This window comes from Vombatus ursinus, unplaced genomic scaffold (assembly GCF_900497805.2).
Source record: "Vombatus ursinus unplaced genomic scaffold, bare-nosed wombat genome assembly UNPS02014807.1, whole genome shotgun sequence".
In the NCBI taxonomy this organism is placed as follows: Eukaryota; Metazoa; Chordata; class Mammalia; order Diprotodontia; family Vombatidae; genus Vombatus; species Vombatus ursinus.
The window spans coordinates 24,726,888-24,747,662 of record NW_020954585.1 but is presented as its reverse complement, the minus strand read 5'-3'; the positions used below and the strand labels follow the sequence as shown (position 1 = coordinate 24,747,662).

Sequence of the window (20,775 nt, the reverse complement as noted above, 5' to 3'; positions counted from 1 at the left end):
GTAGCTTGGCTTAGGTCTGGTCAGGACATGATAGCCTTGTGATTTTAGACAAGTCACTTAAACTCTCAGTGCCCTAAGCCAGTTTTTTCCTAACCATTATGACTACTTAACACCTATTAGTAACTTGTTATCTTTTCCTCTAAATTGAGTGTGTGACCCTGGGCAAGGCTCCCTGATTGAAGGAATTTCCTCCCTTTGACACACCCTAAACCAATGATTGGATATTGGGGGGAAAGGAAGAGTGAATGAATGTAAAGAGCTGAGGATGACTTTCCAGGTTGTGAACCTGGAAGAATGGTGGTTTCAACAAAAGTAGGGAAATTAGGAGGGGTGGGTTTAGAGGAAAAGATAAGCAAGTTCTGTTTTGGACTTTTGAGTTTTTGCTGTTTAGGGGACTTCAGCTAGCTGGGTCCAGCAGGCAGGTGGAGAGGTGGGAATGGAGCTCTGGAGAGAGAAGATAGCTGGATAATCTCTGCATAGAGATGGTAGTTGGCTCTGAGAGAAAGTGTGTAGAGATAGAGAAGAGGAGAGGACCCAGGATAAAGCCCTGGGGTACACTGGGGGATGGCATGTAGATGTTGATCCTTTAAGAGAGACTTGAGAAAATTTGGTTGGACAGGCAAAAGAGAACTGTAGAGATTAGTGTTATGAAAACCCAAAGAAGACAGGATCTAGAAAGAGGAAGTAGTCAATAATGTGAACCACACCAGAGTGGTCAAGAAGGGTGAGAGCTGAGCAGAAACCATTGCATTTAGCAAAGAAGAGATCATTGGTGATCTTGAAGAGCAGTGGGGATCAGACTCAGAGATCCCTGCAGGTACATATTGACTTAGAAAACCACAAGTTAATGTTACCTATATTGTATTGTGAGGAAATTATATGGCTCAGTGGATAGAGCACTGGGCCTAGAGTCAGGAAGACCTGAGTTCAAATCCAGCCTCAGACACTACCTTGGACTTGTGACCTTAGGCAAGTCATTTAACTTCAGTTTGCCTTAAACCCACTGGAGAAGAAAATGACAAACCATCCCAGTCTCTGCCAAGAAAACCCCATGGACAGTACTGGTGTGCCAGGGTCCATGGGGTCACAACAACAAATATTTTACTGTATTTTTGTTTACTTTATTAAACATTTTAAAATTACTTTTTAATCTGGTTCAGGCCGCTGGCTTGCAGCCTCAGAGTTTGGCGCCTGTGAACAGTTTCTGTTGAATTGAAATTTGGATTGCAAGGATTTGTAAAGTGCTGGAATGTGATAAAGTCAACGTCAGAATAGAGAGCTTTTTCAAGAATAGGGGTTCTTTACCCCTTTGACAATGTGATAAAGTCTAAGAACTTCTAAGAACATTTTTAAGTGCATAAAATAAAATACATAGGATTACAATGGAAACAAATTATATTGAAATACGATTATCAAAATATTTTTAAAAATTCACAGATAATACCCCCTTCTCCGCTGGGGATTTGATATGAAAAGAAAGAGAGCTATAGAATTGTAGTTTGAAGAGGATGATAGAGTCAAAGTGAGTTTTTTAATGATGTCAGAGAGAACTAGTGGATAGAGAAATTGAAAATTAAGGAGAGAGGGCATAATTAAAGGGCCAGTTTCCTGGGGAAGAGAAGAGTGGGGATGGGATCCATGGTATAAGCAGAGTTTGTTGTTGACAGTAGGAGGGGCAGTCTTTTTTCTCCCCCAGCTCAAGCAGAGAAGGAGATTTGAGGGGATTATGCTGAGGTGATTTGAAAGGGGGGATTGATAGGATCAGCATTTCATAGTGGATGGCCTCAGTTTTTTCTGTGAAATAATGATTCAGTGTCCTCTGCTGAGAAGGAGGGAGGACTGGTGGTTAGAAAAGAGGAGGTGTGAAATAGTGGTTGGGGATGTTTTGATAGAGATGAAAAGGATTGTTTAATGCAGTAGTGTAGGGCCACTTGAGATTGAATAACAGATTTGTAGTGGTTGTGTGACTTCATCCAGAGTGTTGATAATCCAGCAAGCAACAGGAGAGAAAGTGGGAACAATTCAGGTTTGGGATTTTAAGAGGGATGAGTAGCAATGGGACAGGGAATTCAGGGGTCAGGGACAGTGTAAAGTAAAAGGTAGAGATTCTGAAGTGAACAAAGTGAAACCAGAGTAGGGGTGATGGGCCTGAGGAATCATGGTGGGGAGTGGGGCTGGATTATAGGGAAAATGACCCCGGGGGCTAGAAGATTGGTAACTTCCAGAATGTGAATAGGGTGATATGTCTGGATGGAGTCAACCTTAAAGGAGAGGTCACTGAGTGACTAGTGGGAGTGGCAGGGAGGTACAGGCAGAGCGCCTACGTGAGTCCAGCGCCTTGTGTCAGGGAGTGGGAGAGAAGGTACATTGACTGGTCCAGGAGAGAGTCACTTGGGATCCAGTGTCTTCAGGGGAGAACCGGGTTTCTGTGACTAGTTAGTATTATGCCTTGTAAATAATAGGCGCTTAATAAATGTCTTTTTAATTGAACTGAAGGATAACTTCAGTAGGCTTTTGTTGTGATGAAACTTGTTCTTGCATCCACAGAACCTAATTAGTATGTATTTTTGTGACAGATTCCACAATTACGTTTTTTTGATCAATTGATTGACTGGCTGATGTTCCCTGCTTGAAGGGAAGAAAGTCTACAAATTTATAGGATTTTTCTATTAGCCTTTTTTTGGCCCCTTCCAACAAAAATTCACCATGTTGTACTAGTTTCATAGGTTTGGAGACTGTGTGTATAGTTGTATCTGATTCATTTTCTACTTTTTATCCAGAGTTAAGACAGAAACATAGGAGCTGTATTCATATCCTGGTTCTGCTACTTTCTACATCTATAAATATAAGCAAGTCACTTCCCTTCTCTAGACTTCTTTTTCCTCATCTGTAAAATGAAGGGGTTAGATTAGGTAACTCCCACATCTCTTCTACTTCTGTGGTCTAAATCTATGATCCTCTGATCCTACTCTTCTTCAGGACCTCCACTTATAGAACCCTAGAATGCTAGCGGTGGAAGAGTTGTTAGATATCATCTATTGCAACTTCAGAATTTTATTAACGAAGAAACACGGGTCCAGAGAGGTGATGTCACTTGTAAGCTCCCCATAGTAAATTATTGGCAAAGCTGTATTTGAGGCCATTTCTCCTGACTCCTAGGACAGTGTTTTTTCCATCAAATGGTGCTGGAGCTTCCTAGTCATCTGTTATTGCTTTGAAACCTCTAGGCACCTTAGAAGAAAGAAAGAAATAATGATGTTTTGGGGGGAATTGAGGGATATAATGGACCTTAAATTTGTAGGAGAGAGGAGTAGGAGAGGGAAAGGAAGAAAAGAAAACTATCAAGTACCTTGTTTTGGGAGTCTGTCAGAATTAACAGTGTTTTAAAATTTTGGTCTGCTTCTCATTTGCAAGTGATTTACATTTATTGCTTTTTGTGTTGAAAAACCTTAGGTTTTGCATCGTCTTGTTTTGTTTTTTTTTCTTCATTTTTCTTTCTTTTTAAATAGAGAGAAGGATTGTCGAAATTCAATAAGATCTATGAGTTTGACTATCAACTGTATGGCCAGGTAGGTGCTGAAATACTTTGCACACACAAAAATTTTAAATGTACCACAATTGGATCATAAATTCCTTTTTTCACAATTTGTTTTAAGAAATATGTATATATCACCTTTAACAAAATAATAACATTGTGTTTGCTTCTGTGCATCTTTTCAGATTTTGTAGTTACATATTTGTAGTTGATATATTCTAATCCAACTTAACTCTGCATTACTTTAGAACTCTTCCCATATTTCTTTGCAGTCTTCATATTCATTTCCTTTGATGCAGTCATATAACATAATTTATTCATCTTTTAGTCATTTCAACCATGTTGTTCCTAAGCTTCTTCCTATGATGAATAAAGCCGCTATGAACATTTTCGTGCTGATAGCTAATAATAATAATAATAATATATAGCACTTACTATGTGCCAGGTACTGTGCTAAGCATTTTACAGTTATTATCTCATTTGATCATCACAGTAACTCTGCAAGTTTGGTGCTGCTATTATCCCCATTTTACAGATGAGGAAATGGAAGCAAACAGAGGCTGACACAACTAGACTACTAGTGTCTTGAGGTCAGATTTGAACTCGGGTCTTCCTACAGGCCCAGCACACTATTCACGTTACTACCTAGCTGTCCAATAGGTCTTTTTTTTCCTTTCAGTAGTTATGTTGCTTTCTATGTTTGAATATACTAGTGTCTATATAGCACAAATAGAAAGTTAATAAATAACAAATTAATATATGCAAAGTAATTAATACAGGGTAGTTTAGAAGGGTACACGCTAATAGTTGTAGAGAACAGGAAAGACTTCATATAGAAAAAGATGCTTGAGCTGCTTCTGACCATCTCCGTTACTTGGAAGAATTCCTAAGTGATGGGAAAGGTTAGTTTGCTTGTAGTGACTAGAGTGGTGATTTTATTAGTATTCATTGAAAAGTGTCTGGAGAAAGATTTATTCTAATAGATTATTTAGCTTAGTAGAACACTTTCTCTGTAATTACAAAATGTAGTTGATAGAATCAGGAGAACAATTTATACAGTAACAGCAGTTTGTAAAAGCAGATGACTTTGAAAGACTTAGAGCCTCTAATCAACACAGTGACCAACCACAAATCACAGGCCTGGTGCTGAAACATGCTCTCCACCTCCAGATAGAGAATTGATGGACTCAGAGTGCCGAATGAGGCATATAGTTTTCATTTTTGTTTTGTTTTGTTTTTGTTTTTGTTTTTTGACCTGAACAATGTGGAAGTTTATTTTCCTTGATTATATGCAGTTGTAACTTTTTTTTTTTTTTGCTTTCTTAGTGAGGAGTAGAAGGAAGAGAATTTGAACCTAAAAATAAAATAAAATTGAATTTACTATTTTTTAATTAAAAAACAAATAGATATGCCATAGTCATTTTTTTTTTCTTCTCTCCCTGTCTCCCCCACAGAATGTAACCATGGTAATGACTTCTGTTTCTGGACATTTGCTTGCTCATGATTTCCAGATGCCGTTTAGAAAATGGTCAGTACACGTACTCTCCCAGGTGGGAAGAGGGAGGTGGGTGTTCTCACTTTGCAGAGAATTGTGAAATACAGCAGAAATTCTAAGGGACCAAGTGAGTATAAACCTTTATCAGATACTTAGGGATATCTTTAGTGTTTTGAGTTTTGGAACGCTTAGTAAGTTCTAGAGACTGCCCATAACTTCGAGGGAAATTACATTTATTACACATTTTATGTAGAGGAGTTCAAGAATTTTGTTTCTATATTTACTTTACTTCCTTAAACATAATGTTCCAGAGAGATTATTGATGCTTGTCTCAAATGGTGTTCTTGTCACATAGGATTTGTTCACTCTAAAGCAAAGAAAGGCAAAAATATCTTATCTACTGTTTTAGTCTACAGTTGTTTGGAATGGTAATTATTATAGTGTGTAATCTATAATTCATTTCATTCTCTTGAATTAGCTAAATTTCCTGTTTATTGCAAAACTTCTGGTTTCTATTTGGGGAGTGAAAGGGTTTTTTAAAAGAGCAGAAAACTTGAATCTTTTGGATATTTTTTTTAAATCCAGAGAACTTGTTTATTGAACTGAAGCAGTTTTTTAAATATGGACTTAAAAATGAAAATTGGTTTTTATTCAGGGGAGCCCTTGGCAAGAATTCTGAAATTGAGTTGGGTTCTGCCCCAATTCTGGCTTCTCTGTGACTGTACCTTTTAGTGAGTGCTTCAGATCACTTACAGCATCCCTAGCTCTGGACTTCTTTCTCCCACCTTTCTGCCGTAGTTATCTTAGGCCTTCCACCTGACTGTGAGTATTAATGAGTGGTTCACATACATTCATCTTCACTGTAGTGTTAACTGGCCAGTGTTGCCATTTCCATGGGACAGAATTAGTTAAGGATCTAATAAAGAGTTTATCTTCAGAAGGCCCCTAAGGAAAGACTAAGATGGTATTGTGGCAACAAAACCCACTTTAAGGGGCAGCCAGGTGGCAAAGTAGATAGAGCACCAGCCCTGGAGTCAGAAGGACCTGAGTTCAAATCCAGCCTCAGACACATGACACTTACTACTGTGTGACCCTGGGCAAGTCACTTAACCCCGATTGCCTCACCAAAAAGCAAAAACAAAAAACAAAAAAACCCCACTTTATTACAATTTAGAATATAAGTTTATTCCATTTAAGGAAAAAGCCTAGTCAGGGAGAAGTATCAATTGGCACATAGAAAAGTATGTCTCTGGGGCAGATGGACTCCTAAATACACCCCTTCCCCTAACCTATGAGCCAGTATTTCTCACAAAGATTTAAAAAGAGAGGGGAAAAAGTTTAGCAAAATGTTTACTCATTTACCTCTTGATGAGTATCTATTTTGTTTCCCCTTCTTTGTTACCACAAAAAGTGCTCGAAATATTTTGTGTACATAAGTGGTGTACATGTGGTGGACGTAAGACCTTTCTTTCTGTCTTTGACCTCCTAGCAGTGGCATCTTTTCTTTTCTTTCCTTTTTTTTTTGTCTCTGTCCACACATAGGGTATCATACCCTTCCCTGTGGGTGCTTTGCCTAAAGGAATGTAAATTTTGATGCTGAAACCTTGTTTTTTCATAAGGATCTTGCCTTAAACCCAAATCACTCTGGCTTTCTTGATTGGCCAACAGTAGGTCCCAGCCCAAGCCCCACTTGGTCATTGGTTGGGCCCTGATTGTCCCAGAGTGAATGTAAATAGCAATTGTTCCTGTTTTGGCCAGAAACCCTGAGGGTGTTCTCCTCCCAGATTGACTTTTTTTTTCATTTTTGACTAGCTGAAGAGACCATTCTCTGCCTCATTTCTTACCTAGCCTTAATCATCGAGTCAAACTGAGACCTGTTAAAGACCTTAGCTTGAAAAGGCCAAGGTCCCCCACTACATCCAGGGCCATCTCCAGTCGTCCTGATCTATATCTCACCAGTGGCTCCAGGGGAGAAAGTGAGGCTGGTGACTTTGCGCAGCCCTCCCTCACTTAAATCCAATTCACGTGCATGTCATGGCATCACCTCCCTGCTGTCATGGTGTTCTTTGAGAATGAAGGACCCACACTAACAACAGTGGTATCTTGGTATTAAAGGATAGGGACATTTTAGTCAAGTATGAATTTTTTTTTAAGTTTTTATTGAAGAGCAAAAAGATCTATATATACAAAAATATTTATAGCAGCTCTTTTTGTAGTAGCAGAGAACTGAAAACTAAGATGATGCCCATCATTTGGAGAATGGCTAAACAAATTATGGTACATGAATGTAATAGAATACTTATGTGCTGTAAAAATGATGGAGATAGTTTCAGAGAAATCTGGGGAGACTTGTATAAAATGATGCAGTGTGAAGTGAGAAGAACCAGAAGAACATTTTATACAACACTATAAAAACAAAACTTTGAATGTCTTGAGAATTCTGATCAATGCAATGACCAACCATGCTTCCAGAGAACCAAAGATGAAGTTTGCTACCTACATCCTGACAGAGAGATGATGGACTCAGGGGGCACAGTGAGACATAAAATTTTTGACACAGCCAATGTGAGAATTTCTTTTGCTTAACTATACATATTTGTTAAAGGATATTGTTTTTCTTTTTCTAATGGTGGTGGGTGGAATGGAAAGAAAATTGGCTTTTGTTAATTGAAAAAATAAAATTTAATGTAAAAAAGATACAAAGTAAATACCCCCCTCCAAAAGAAAGTAAAAGCTTTTATTGTGTAGTTTCTTATTGCATTCCTAGATAATGAGACCAATTCACAGTTCCAATGGCAGTGAATTTCTGAGATATATTTTCCCTAGCAATATTGCATTGACCATTATTGCCAGTTTGATGGATATAAGTTGAGATCTCAGAGCTGTTTAAATTTTCATTTCTTATTATTTGAGATGATGAAAAAATTCACAAATGGTTGACCCTGGGATCATAGCTTGTTGATAAAGTTTTTTTCCTTCCTTTGATTATTGCCTATCCATATCCTTTGACCATTGAACTATTGGAGAACACCTTTTAATCTCATAAATATGTGCCAATTCCCTTTTTATTTTAGATTTTAGACTTATCAGAAATATTTAGTGCAAGGATTCTTTCTCAGTTTATCTTTTCTTATTAATAGTTACATTGCTTTTTATTTTTATAAAATTGAAATGATCTGTTTTGTTGTTAGTAATTCTCACTATATCGTTGCTGGTTAAGAACTTTTCTTCTGTCTACTCTTTGGAAAGGTCAAATCTCTCATTTCCTCTGGTTTTTTATGATATAACTTTTTATATTTAGAGGGATGATCTACTTGGAATATATTACGGCAGATGGTTCAAGTTTTTGGTCTAATTGAATTTTATGCCAAACTGCTTAGACAGCTTCTCAGCAGTTTTTATTTTTTTATCTAATGACAAATTTCCTTTTCCAGTAATTTGTATTCTTGGATTAATTGAAGACTAAATTGTTTCATGGGTTTGATTCTAAATTGTGCTTATCTTATCCATTCCACTGATCTATTTTTCTATACCTGTTCTCTAGGCAGAGTTGTAACCCTCTTGTACTCTTTGAAGCTCAAATTGAAAAATACTGCCCAGAGAACTTTGTCGATATCAAGGTAGGAGCTTTTGAGAAGGTTTATCATTGCAGGATCTACTGAGCAATGGCAATTTTGAACTTTAGGACCCAAAAACTTTGTATTCTTATCTTTTTAATAGAATAATAACAAAATAAATTTTTAATAAATAAGTTTTCAGCAAAATAAGTCTTATTAATAATGCCTTTTGTTTTTACATAACAATCATTTCTGCATCTACATCTAAGCTCCTATCCCTAGACTGAACTTGCTGTCATAACAGAACGTGTGCTGCTCTTCACGCAAGTGATTCCATCTCTGAACTCTGAGTATTTTTCACTGCCTGGCTCCTTTGCCTAGAATGCTCTCCCTCTTCACCTCCACCTTCTAGCTTTCTTGGCTTCCTTCAAGTCTCAACTACAAATCCCACTTCTTGCAAGAAGTCTCTCTCCCTGTTCTCTTTAATGTTAGTGCTTTCCCTCTGAGGTTATCTCTAGTTTGTCCTGTACATTTGTGTTTGCTTGTAGTATCCCACTATTAGACTGTGAAGTCTTTGAGGGTAGAGATTGTCTTTTGCCTTTCTTTGTATTCCCAGTACTTAGCAGTGTCTGTTACACAGTAGATGTTTAATAAATACTTCTTGATTTGATTTGGTTTGGTATACTTAATTATAGTGTTGTGCTCATAATCCATTGCTTCATTACTTAGTCTGATAAGGTAAAGTTTGACAGTTTCATTTACTGGCTTAATTATTTGTTTTATGGGTTGTGCTGTCAACAGTTTTCCAAATCATATTTCAGAGAACCCTGGAGAAAGAGGCCAGACAGTGCCAGTCTCTGGTAATCTGGACTGATTGTGATCGAGAGGGAGAGAACATTGGGTTTGAAATCATCCATGTGTGCAAAGCTGGTAAATAATACCTCTGTATAACATTTAAAATTTTAATGCACATCTCTCAAACTCTCCCAGTCAGCCACTAAATTGCCCGACCTTTGCTGAATGCCCCCAGCTCTCATACTGTGATCACAATCTTGCATTGTTTTCTTTTCTTTCTTTATTTTTTTTTTTGGTGTATGTTGTTCTTTATTTGTTTCCTGGAAGGAAGAGTTATTATCCCATATTACAGCAAATGGTAAACTGCATTAGAGCAGGGACCCTCTGTGCATATCTTTTTTTTTTTTTTGGTGTGGCAGTTGGGGTTAAGTGCCTTGCCCAGAGTCACACAGCTAGTGAGTGTTATATGTCTGAGGGCAGATTTGAACTCAGGTCCTCCTGACTCCAAGGCTGGACCTCTATCCACTGCACCACCTAGCTGCCCCTGTGCATGTCTTTTCATTTCAATCAAAAAACTCCTAAAGTCTATTTAATTGGCAGATTACTATCTCTTTTCTACAAATATCTGTGAGGACAAGGGAGATTCTATCTCAGTAATAAGATTTGCTAGGAGCATCTTGATTAATAGCTGACCCCAAAGACAGCGTATTTCTCCTTTCAGTCTCCCTTTGTTTCTAACATAGCCGGTTTAATGTTTTTGTTTTGTTTTTTTTAGACAATTGGGGTTAAGTGACTTACCCAGGGTCACACAGCTAGTAAGTCCACCTGAGGCTGGATTTGAACTCAGGTTCTCCTGACTTCAGGGCCAGTGCTCTAACCACTGTGCCACCTAGCTGCCCCCAGTTTAATGTTTTTTAAAGTTTACTTTAAAAAACTAATACATTTTGTGTTAACAACAGACACTACCCCACAAAACCCCACACATAAAGTATGTTGCCTGAATAAAACTACTTAATTGGCTTGCGTTACCCATTATTTTCCACTTTTATAATTTTGTTCACAGAAACTTTGAGATAACATCTACAACATACAATTAAAGTTTCATTGCCTTTTTATGTTGTCTTTGTTGTAGTAACATATCCAATTTAGAGGAAACAACTAGCTCGTTTTTTGTTTTTTGTTTTTTTCTCCTCCGTAAAACTCATAAGACTCAGAGCTAACCTGAAAGACAATAATTCTTGATATGTTGTTCCATAAAGTATTAAGTGAAATAAAATTACTATTAAAGCAGATTCAGTTGGATAGACTTTAAACTATCAAACTACTTTAAATTCAGCCTTTTAAGAAAATCTTATGTGTGAGGAGAGGGTTGAATCATTCTGTGGTATTTGGATTTGTTATCTGTTTTCTCTCTCTTTTTTTTTTTTTTTTTTTTGACAGTGAAACCAAATCTCCGAGTATTTAGAGCCCGCTTCTCTGAAATCACTTCCCATGCCGTCAGGTCGGCCTGTCAGCATCTGACTGAGCCTGATCAGAGAGTGAGTGATGCTGTGGATGTGAGGCAGGAATTAGACCTGAGGATAGGTGAGAAGCCCATCCCTTCCTTTTATTTTTCCCATCTGAGATCCATGGTTACAGGCCAGGAATGTCCCAGTCCTATTTTGTTGTCAGGATTTGGGTAATGGTCCATTCTGGGGACATTGAAATATGCCTTTGGTTGAGGAGCCAAAACTAAGCTTAGCAAGAAAATGAAGTGTGCCACTGACCTAGATCTTAACATTCATTATTTTCTTTCCTTTGTTTTACTCCTTTGCTTTCCAGGTGCTGCCTTCACAAGGTTCCAGACCTTAAGACTTCAGAAAATCTTTCCAGAGGTGTTGGCAGAACAGCTGATCAGTTATGGTAGCTGTCAGTTCCCAACGTTGGGATTTGTAGTAGAAAGGTTCAAAGCCATCCAAGCTTTTGTGCCAGAGACATTCCACAAAATTAAAGGTAAAAGAGTTATTTAGGGGTTGGAATGTGCATGATCCAGGTGGGAAAAGAGTTTCAGCAATCATACACCTATGCTTATTGTGTTCAGCTAGTTTGGGATGCCATTTCTCAATGTCAGAAAGTTCTTAAATTTTCTAATCCACAGTCATTTCATTCTCACTTTAATTCAGTTTTGCTTTCTACCCATTTGACTCTAACCGTTTTCATTTTTATCTTTCCCTTTCCTCCCTGCCCTAATGCAGTGACTCATGAGCATGAAGATGGGGTTGTGGACTTCAGCTGGAAAAGACATCGTCTCTTTAATCATACAGCATGTCTCGTCCTCTATCAAATGTGTATGGAGGTAGGAAATCCTTTTAAAATCTCTATGATTCAAGGATAACAAACTGAACATTTTCATAGCTGCTTCCTCTGATTTGGCAGAATGTTTTATGCAGCTGTTACCATGTGACATTACTGCATTTCCTCCCAATCCCTGGGTTCTGCTTTTTTAAGTTCTGCGGATCAGTACATCCCTGCTGATGTTTCAGTGAACCAAGAAAACTGGAACTACATGGAAACAGCTCTAGGGGAGGAAGTGAGAAGGAGAGGGAAGCCCTGCTTCTCTTCCCACAAATTCTTTCTTGAGCTCTCGGGCTGTAGATCAGAGCTTTGGGACTGTCAGAATTTGGGAGCAGATGCTAGAAATCAGAAGTTGCATGTGAAACTCACCTTCCTGAAGTAGGACACATTAAAGACTAGCCAGAATGAGACTGTGGTTATACAGAATGAGATTATAGAATCATAGAGTCGAGATTGTGTAGCTGGAAGAGATCTCACAGGGCATCTGGTTCAGACCTTCTCATTTTACAAAAGAGGAAAGTGAGGCCCAGAGAAATGAAATGAACGTTCCAGTCACATAGCTAGTTGGTGGCAGAGCTAAGTCTGGGACCAAAACCTATATCCACTGCATAAGGGAAAACACTTTTGAAAATGACATGAGTTTTAATTTGAGATATATGCTCTATCCCTTGTCAGTCGGTCAACTAGCATTTGTTAATACCTGCTATGTGCCAGTGCAGGTCCTTCTTCTTTCTATTCTTCTCTCCTCTCCTTTTCTCCTTCCTCTTCTCCTTCTTTTCCCTCTGTCCACATAGGGTATCATACTCTTACCTGCAGATGCTCTGCCAAAGGAGTATACATTTTGATAGCTGAAACTTCCACAAGATATCTTGGAGTTTACTGGCTAGATTTCTTTCTTTCAAGACCTTGCCTTAAACCCAAATCTCTCTGGCCTTCATTGATTGGCCAACAATAGGTCCCAGCCCCAGCCCCACCTGGTCATTGTTTGGGCCCTGATAGCCCCGAGTGAGTGTAAATAGCAACTGTTTCTGTTTTGACCAGAAACCCTAAGGGTTATTATTTCCAGAAGTATTTGTAGAAGTAAAATTAGATGCAAAGAAAGTAAACATAATACATAAGTTGAGCTTCATAATTATCTGCACTCTCTTGGTTTCCTGGGCTGCTATTCTTGGCCTCCATCTGCCCTCAGAAGGCTGGTAGGCTTCAAGCCATCCTGAATTGTCCAGGTTCCTAGCACTGGCTTTCTGGTGTTCCCTCTTATCAGTCTCTGCCCTGCCCCGTGGCTGGACCACCTCTATCATAGCACTGAGAAGCCTTCCAGCCTAATTACCAAAATTGGCTCTGGTAAAAGAACTGGCTCTTTTTGTACAATCCTAGGCTGAATATAGGTGCTTACTGTTGTATTTGGATTTCTTGGTCATGATTTTCTCTGGTGTCCTTTTTATATCCTTGCTGGAGTATATGTGGTAGAGTGGCATTCTTCTTCAGCTTTTCATGTTGTCATTCTGGACTGGAAATATTGAGTTTAAGGTATTTAATGGATATTCTGTTTGAAACATCCCATAGAGATTCAAGAATGGAACTCAAGAAAGAGACTGGGTGTAAATACAGGGTGTCCTTAAAGTTTTAATTCAGTTTTAAGTTTTGTCCCTAAACATCTCAGTGCAGCTTACGCTACTTGGTGACCTCATCAACCTTAACATTCATGAAGACTTTTGGAACACTATACATAGATCCAGCACTTGAACTCTTTCTTTTTGGTTCCTTGCAGTAATTTTTCTTTGACCTGGAACCTCTGGATTTTGAATATGACATTAATTTTAGTCATCTTTCAGGAGATGAGAGGTAGATATGTAGATCTTGGTATAAGCTGCCTAGAGATGATAATTAACCCATGGGAGTTGATGAGGCCCCTCATACTGAGAAAGTGTAGAACAGAAATAGAAGGGGGCCAGAGCACAGACGTGGTACATACTTACATGTAGGGAGTGTGATGTGGATGATAAACCAGACAAGAAAAAGAGTCAGACAGGTAAGAAGAAAGTAATTTCACAGAAAAGTGAGAGAGGAAAGGGTGATGAACAGTTTCAGGGAACGGATCGATAAGGTTGAGGTTTGAGAAAAGGCTATTGGATTTGGTAATTGTGAGATCATTGGTACCATTGGAGAGAGCAGTTTTAGTTGAGTGATGAGGTTATAAACAAGATGTCAGAGGGTTACGAAGCAAGTGAAAGGAGAAATGGAAGCTAAAAACGTAGACATTTTTTCCTGGGAGTTTGACTCTGAAAAGGAGGAGAAAGATGAGACTGTTACTTGAGGAGATTGTGTGGTCCAGTGATTTTTTTTTTTTAAGGATAAGGGGAGACTTAGGTGAATTTGTAGGCAGCAGGGAGGGAACCAGCACCTAGGGAAAGATTAGAGACGGACCAGAGGTGTTGGGGGGTGATGATGAGGAATCATCTGCAGAAAAAGACAGGATGGGATGTGATCAAGGGAGCAGGTAGAAGGGAAAGGATCCTTATCACCTCTTCATCAGGACACTGTAATAAAAGATTCATTTGTTTTTTTCTTCTTGACTTTTCAGGATCCAGTAGCCACAGTGGTAGAAGTTGGATCTAAGCCAAAGAGCAGATGGAGGCCTCTGCCTTTGGATACTGTGGTATGTGGAGTCTAGGTGGTATTAGCTAGCTTTTTAAATGTTAACTTCTGGTTTATTAGATTACTAAGAAGTGGTATTTCACTGTCTTTTTGTAGGGTAGAAATATGATTAAAGCATCACTACTTATGAGAGAGCTAAGTAAATATCACTTGATAGTAACCAGGATCTTTTAATATGGTTTTTCCTTGGATAAGTAGTTCTCAAACACTTTTGATCTAGGGTTGAATCCAAAGGAGTTCGAATTCAGAGTAAATAACAATTGATTGAACTATATATATTCCCCCTGTGTCCTTATGCCTAATATTTTTGTAAAGGTGAATTAAAATAAAACCCAAGACAAATTTGAAAGGAAGAGAAGTCACATAAACATTTAGCCTGAGGAAGTGGGTTAAAAGTAGGGTGGTCTTAGTGATGGTAGGGTGTTATGGATTAATTTCATCTGTGTACATGAACCTCACAATTTTTCAGTGCTAAGTGGCATAGCCACCTCTTTCCCTTGTGGCTGGTGAAGTCTGAAATAACTCAGTAAACAAAAGTATGAACTTGGCTGAGCATATTGGTTTATTAAGCAATGAATGCCAGTTGCATAACAAATCAGGACTAGGGCTCCTCAGCTTGGCACTGGGTCACAGATACAGAGGGAAACAGATTTTTATGCATTAAAAGAAAACAATTTGTAGGAGATGAACCAGGATACAAGATTAGGTAAGGTAATTTCTAATTGGAGGAAAGATTAGGGGCTGTCCAAGTTAGGAGGGGGATTATGAACAGGTGCAATTCCCTGAAATCAGAAAGAGGTGTTCCACTTCCCCCTCCCCCAAAGTACAAAGAACGGTAACTGATTGATCAGAATGGGGTCAGTTTTCAGATAAGATATATGGGTTACTTTAGATGTGTAATTGTGAGAAAACTCCTTGCATTCCTCTTTGGATCTGACTGGGTTTCTGGTCAGCATAACCTGGATCCTTAATTAAGGGTCTCCAAGCAGCAGGTAGGCAGCAGCTTCCCAACCGTTCAGGGCTAATTTCAAATAATGCAATAAATTTTTCTCACTAGACTCATAATTGAATAGAAAAGGAACTGGGACAGCTAGGTAGTACAGGGGATAGAGCACCAGCCCTGGAGTCAGGAGGACCTGAATTCAAATTCAGCCTCAGACACTTACTAGCTGGTATGACCCTCGGCAAGTCACTTAACCCGGATTATCTCCCAAAAAGGTGGGGGGCAGGGGAGAAAACTGAGCTAGATCCAGAATTGAGTCACAAAATGGAGTCATTTGGTTCACACAATTCTCTCACCCTACAACTGTACACACAGAGCATGTTGCCGAAGTCTGTCTCCTAACGTTCTGGTTCTTCAGGTCATCCTCATTCAGGCTCCCACCTTAGATTCAAACAACATTCCCATAATTTCCCAAAGTAAAATTAGATGCAAAGAAAGTAAACATAAGTTGAGCTTCATAATTATCTGCACTCTCTTGGTTTCCTGGGCTCCTGCTCTTGGCCTCCCTGCCCTCAGAAGGCTGGTAGATTTCAAGCCATCCTGAATTGTCCAGGATCCTAACACTGGCTTTCTGTTGTTCCCTCTCATTAGTCCCTGCCCCGCCCCGGGGCCGGACCACTTCTGTCATAACACTGACAAGCTTTCCAGCCTATTTACCAGAGTTGGCTCTTTTTGTACAGTCCTAGGCTGGATTGTACAAACCCTCACTTAGAGTCTTTTTTTTTTTTAAGTTCACATTTATTAGCCTTACTGAGTTCCACTTCTTCCTCCAATCTCCTTGTGTAACTTGAAAAAGGGAAAAAGTCTTGTAACAAATAATCAAAGGAAAGCAAAATCACATGTCCACACTGTCATTACAAAAATGTATGTCTCATTCTTCATCTGAGTCCCATTCTAGTTCTCTTCGTTGAAATCTGTTGTTGTTCTATAAACATTCTTTTTTGTAATTGTGTTCATATAGTTCCTGGGTATGTCTTGGCAAGTATAAGCATTCTTCTTTTTTTTTTTTAATTGACATATCTTGTTTTTCTTTCTTTCTTTCTTTCTTTTTTCCTTTTGTCAAGGCAGTTGGGGTTAAATGACTTGCCCAGGGTCACACAGCTGGTAAGTGTCAAGTGTCTGGTCTGAGACCAAATTTGAACTCAGGACCTCCTGACTCCAGGGCCAGTATTCTATCTACTGTGCCACCTACCTGCCCCGTATCTTGTTTTTCTGATAACTTCATTGGCAAGTGTAGCCCTCTCTCTGTCTCTACTGAGTTGTCCCCTATAATAAAAAATAAGAAAGTGAGAGAAAAAAAGTAATTCAGCCAAATTAACCAACACAGCAACTGAGTCTGGTGGTATATGTGCTGTTCAACATCCCGTAGTCCATGGTTCCACTCCAGGAAGGTCAAAGACAGACAAAAAGGCACACAAAATCTAAAAGCATTCTTAAGTAATTTTCCTGTATGTGTGTGTTTTATCTTCCTGCTAATCCATAAGTCTCTTGCAGACAATTGCCATAGCTTCTTTCTCTGTTGTATCTTCTATATAAGTTTTATATTTAGTTTCTTCAGTGTCACTTACTAATAAGTTTGCTTTGAAATTTTATCAGGAATGGAACATTGGGGTTTCAGACAAGGCAGAGTATTGCTGAGAGGTGGTTTATGGCCTTAGTATGTAGTCTGTTTCCTTCTTTCCCTGTGAAACTTCTTTGCCTTCCACTGATTCACCTTTCTTTCTGAATTAGAACTTTCCGTCTTCCTTTCTCATTTTCCCTGTTAAAATAGTTGTAAATAAAATTTCTTTTTTAACAAGCATATAACACAAGCTTCAATTACTTCCACTTCTTCCCCCTCAGCCCCGTCTATAGAAATTTGTCTAGTCTTGAAGATTTATAGTTTAACTGTTAGCAAGAGAACGTTAACTATCACAATTGGAAAAGCCTGCATTAATCATGGAGAAAAAAGACTAAATATTCTTTCCTGGGAGACTTGAATGAGTAAACTCATTTTTGAGATAGACTGAAGAGATGTTTCCTGAGATAACAGAGATTAACTGTTATCCTGTGCATCAGATAACTGGGCAAAAATACACTAAAAAGAATTCTGGGAAGAATTTGCTCTACTGAGAGAACTGAATGGTGGGGTTACCTTTCCAGTTTCTGTGGAGAAGTCAGTGGTTGCAGTTGATGATTATAAGTAACTCTGAATGTGATCTTTCTCATAGCTGATACACTGTTTTAATTATAAATATGCCTTTGTATTATTTGTGATACTGTTAATAAATTCTATAGCCAATAAAATTGTCTAAAAAATAGTAAGTTTGTGATGCTACATATCCATATCAGAAAATTTTAATAGGTTCTTTCAATTTTCAGACGGCATGGTCCCAAGTTGTCATCCTTCTAACTTTCTTCAAATGAGTAGTGCTTTTTATTTCTCCGTGCTTACAAGCATAGGAAAGTGATAGCTGCAAGGATGTTGATTAAACGGACTATCTTTCAAGGTTGAATTTTCTAGCTATTTTACTCTTGATTTATGCAGTGGTTCCTAATGTGAAATTTTTATTCATGTAACAGGAACTCGAGAAATTGGCTTCTCGAAAGTTGAAGATAAATGCCAAAGAAACCATGAGAATTGCTGAAAAGCTCTATACTCAGGGGTAGGTATTCTGGATTAAAGAGATAAGGTTTAGCGTACCTTTACAAGAACTATATATTTAAGAAACAAATCTTACGGTAAAACACCAAAAGGCCATCTGGTTTTCACAGCAACTCTCATGTAGAACTGAAAATGTAGGTTTTACTTGTTATTTACCTTTTCTACTCACTTTACATACACTACTGTACATAAATGTTGTTATTTAACCAATTGTAATAGAACTTGAGGGAGCAAGTGTATATTTTATCCTAATCAGGCTTAGCTATAGAATCATAGCATTTCAGAACTTAAAGCCTTTGCATAGGCTGTCCCCCGTGTATCCCTGAAATGTTCTTCATCCTCCCCTTTATGTCCTGGAATCTCTGGCTCCCCTTAGACATTGCCTTTCTTGATCTCCCTAGGTGTTAGCTGTCTCACCCACCCCCACTCCCAAGATTACTTTGGATATATTTTGTATGTATTTACCTGTGCGTGTGTTAACTCTTCCTCCTTCCTGTAGAATATAGAGACTGGTTTGTTTTTGTCTTTGTGTTCCCGGTCCCTAGGACAGTTTGTGGTATATATTGAGTCCTTAATAACTGCTTGTTGAATTGAATTGAATTGTTAAGAGATATTTCTTCACCTGAAAAATGAGGCTGTTGAAGGGTTCGGTGGTGGAATGGAAACATCCTTGGATTAAGAGCCTGGGTTTGAGTCCGGCAAGGTACCTGCGCAGCTGGCTGACCTCTCCTGTAGAATGGAAGTGGTGGTTTAGATGAGGAGTTCTTAACCTGGGATCTCTGACTTTGTCTTTTGATAACTGTATTTCAGTGTAATTGGTTTGCTTTGCAAACTGATGTTTCTTATGCATTTAAAAACATTATTCTTTTTTTTTGTTGTTGTTGTTGTTGTTGTTGGGGCAATCAGGATTAAGTGACTTACCCGGGGTCACACAGCTAGTGAGTGTCAAGTATCTGAGACTAGATTTGAACTCAGGTCCTCCTGACTCCAAGGCCAGAGCTCTATGCACTGCACCACCTTGCTGCCCCTAAAAACATTATTCTTTGAAGGGGTCTTTAGGTTTCGACAGATTGCCAGAGTGCTCCATGAGACAAAAAAATAAGAACCTCTGGACTCGATCGTCTTTAAGGCCTGTTCCAGCTCTCTAGTACTAAATCACAGAGAGGTTAAGTGACTGGCCAGAATCACAGTTGGTATCCAGGCTGAAAATGTGGGCCGGTGATCCTCCCTTGCTACTATCAATTGTGTTTTCTGCTATCACCTGTATTTCTAAGCTATCCTTTACTTATTTGAGTGAGATGACTTGATGAAACACCTACTGCTTTTCACCACATTAGGAAACTGTATCCCAGAATCACTGGGATTTTGGGCCTACCTGGATGTCCTACTGACACTAAACTTGTCTAGTGTTAATATATCTTTTCCCTAAAAAACATGTTCCTCCTTTGTACCTGCCTCTTTCTGCCTTTGGCACTACCATTTGCCTACCTTCCACCTCCAGCGAGTTGCAAGTCTTATCAATTCTACTTCCACAATATCTCATATCCGTTTCTCCTTCTCTGCTTCCACCTAGTTAGGTTCTTATTATCTGAATTGTTGTTATAGCCTTCTGAGACTTCTTGCTAGTTCTACTCTCTCTCCTCTCTAATTCATTCTTTATATGATGCCAGATTATTCTTTCTCATGCACGTATCTGATTGTCAAGTCCTCTACTTAAAATCCTTCACTGGTTTTAGTCTTCTTTTTTCCAGTCCAGATATATTGTTTCATCAGTTGTAGGGAGCTTCCCCATGAGGGTGCTTCCTCTGCCAGTGCGGATTAGTAACTGTTCTCCAGCTCTTTAATCTTAGAGGGTTGCTTGGGGCAGTGCTGGAAAATTGAGAGGTTGAGTGACTTGCTTAGGGTTACTTTGTAGATAGGTATCAAAGATAGGATTTGAACTTAGGTGGTTTTTTAAAAAGTAGTATTTTATTTTTTCCAATTACATATAAAGACAATTTTCAACATTCATTTATTGAATGATTGGAACTTTTAAATTTTTCTCCCCCCCCCATCCCCTCCCTCTCTCCCTCCCCAAGATGGCAGGTAATCTGATATAGGCTATATATGTGTAATCATGTAAAACATATTTCCACATGTTGTAAAAGAAGAAACAGAAGAAAAGGAAAAAAAACACACACACACACAAAGTGAAAATAGTATGCTTTGATCTGCATTCAGACTATCAGTTCTTTCTCTAGATGTGGATAGCGTTTTTCCATCATGAGTCTTTTGGAATTGTCTTAGATCACTGTATTACTGAGAAGAGTTAAGTCTATCAAAGTTGGTCATCGCAAAGTGTTACTATTACTGTGTACAGTGTCCTGGTTCTGCTCATTTCACTCATCATCAGTTTATGTGTCTTTCCAGATTTTTCTGACATCTGCCTACTGATCATTTCTTATAGCACAGTAATATTCCATTACATTCATATACCACAACTTGTGAAACCACATTGATGGGCATCCCCTCAATTTCCAATTCTTGGCCGCCACAAAAAGAGTTGCTATAAAAATTTTTGTATATGTAGGTCCTTTTTCCTTTTTTATGATCTCTTTGGGATACAGATCTAGTCGTGATATTGCTAGATCAAAGGGTATGCAGAGTTTGATTGCCCTTTGAACAAAGTTCCAAATTATTCTCCAGAATAGTCTGATCAGTTCACAACTCTACCAATAATGCATTAGTGTTATAATTTTCCCACATTTCTCCAAC

The 20,775-nt window shown here is 38.6% G+C and overlaps 1 protein-coding gene across 3 annotated transcripts in view; it reads left to right on the top strand.

The window, feature by feature from the left end:
• TOP3A (DNA topoisomerase III alpha) overlaps positions 1–20,775 on the top strand; it is a 39,890-nt gene that overhangs the window by 1,013 nt on the left and 18,102 nt on the right. Inside the window, exons 2-10 of one of the 3 annotated variants that reach the window (XM_027874920.1) lie at positions 3,510–3,569; positions 4,990–5,063; positions 8,575–8,650; positions 9,409–9,517; positions 10,823–10,966; positions 11,204–11,374; positions 11,617–11,717; positions 14,301–14,375; positions 17,940–18,022. In XM_027874920.1, coding sequence (XP_027730721.1) covers positions 3,510–3,569; positions 4,990–5,063; positions 8,575–8,650; positions 9,409–9,517; positions 10,823–10,966; positions 11,204–11,374; positions 11,617–11,717; positions 14,301–14,375; positions 17,940–18,022 — 893 coding nt within the window. Of the gene's footprint in view, positions 1–3,509; positions 3,570–4,989; positions 5,064–7,508; positions 7,596–8,574; positions 8,651–9,408; positions 9,518–10,822; positions 10,967–11,203; positions 11,375–11,616; positions 11,718–14,300; positions 14,376–17,939; positions 18,023–20,775 lie in introns of those variants that run through there. The other 2 variants (XM_027874921.1, XM_027874922.1) reach the window with 2 other exon arrangements.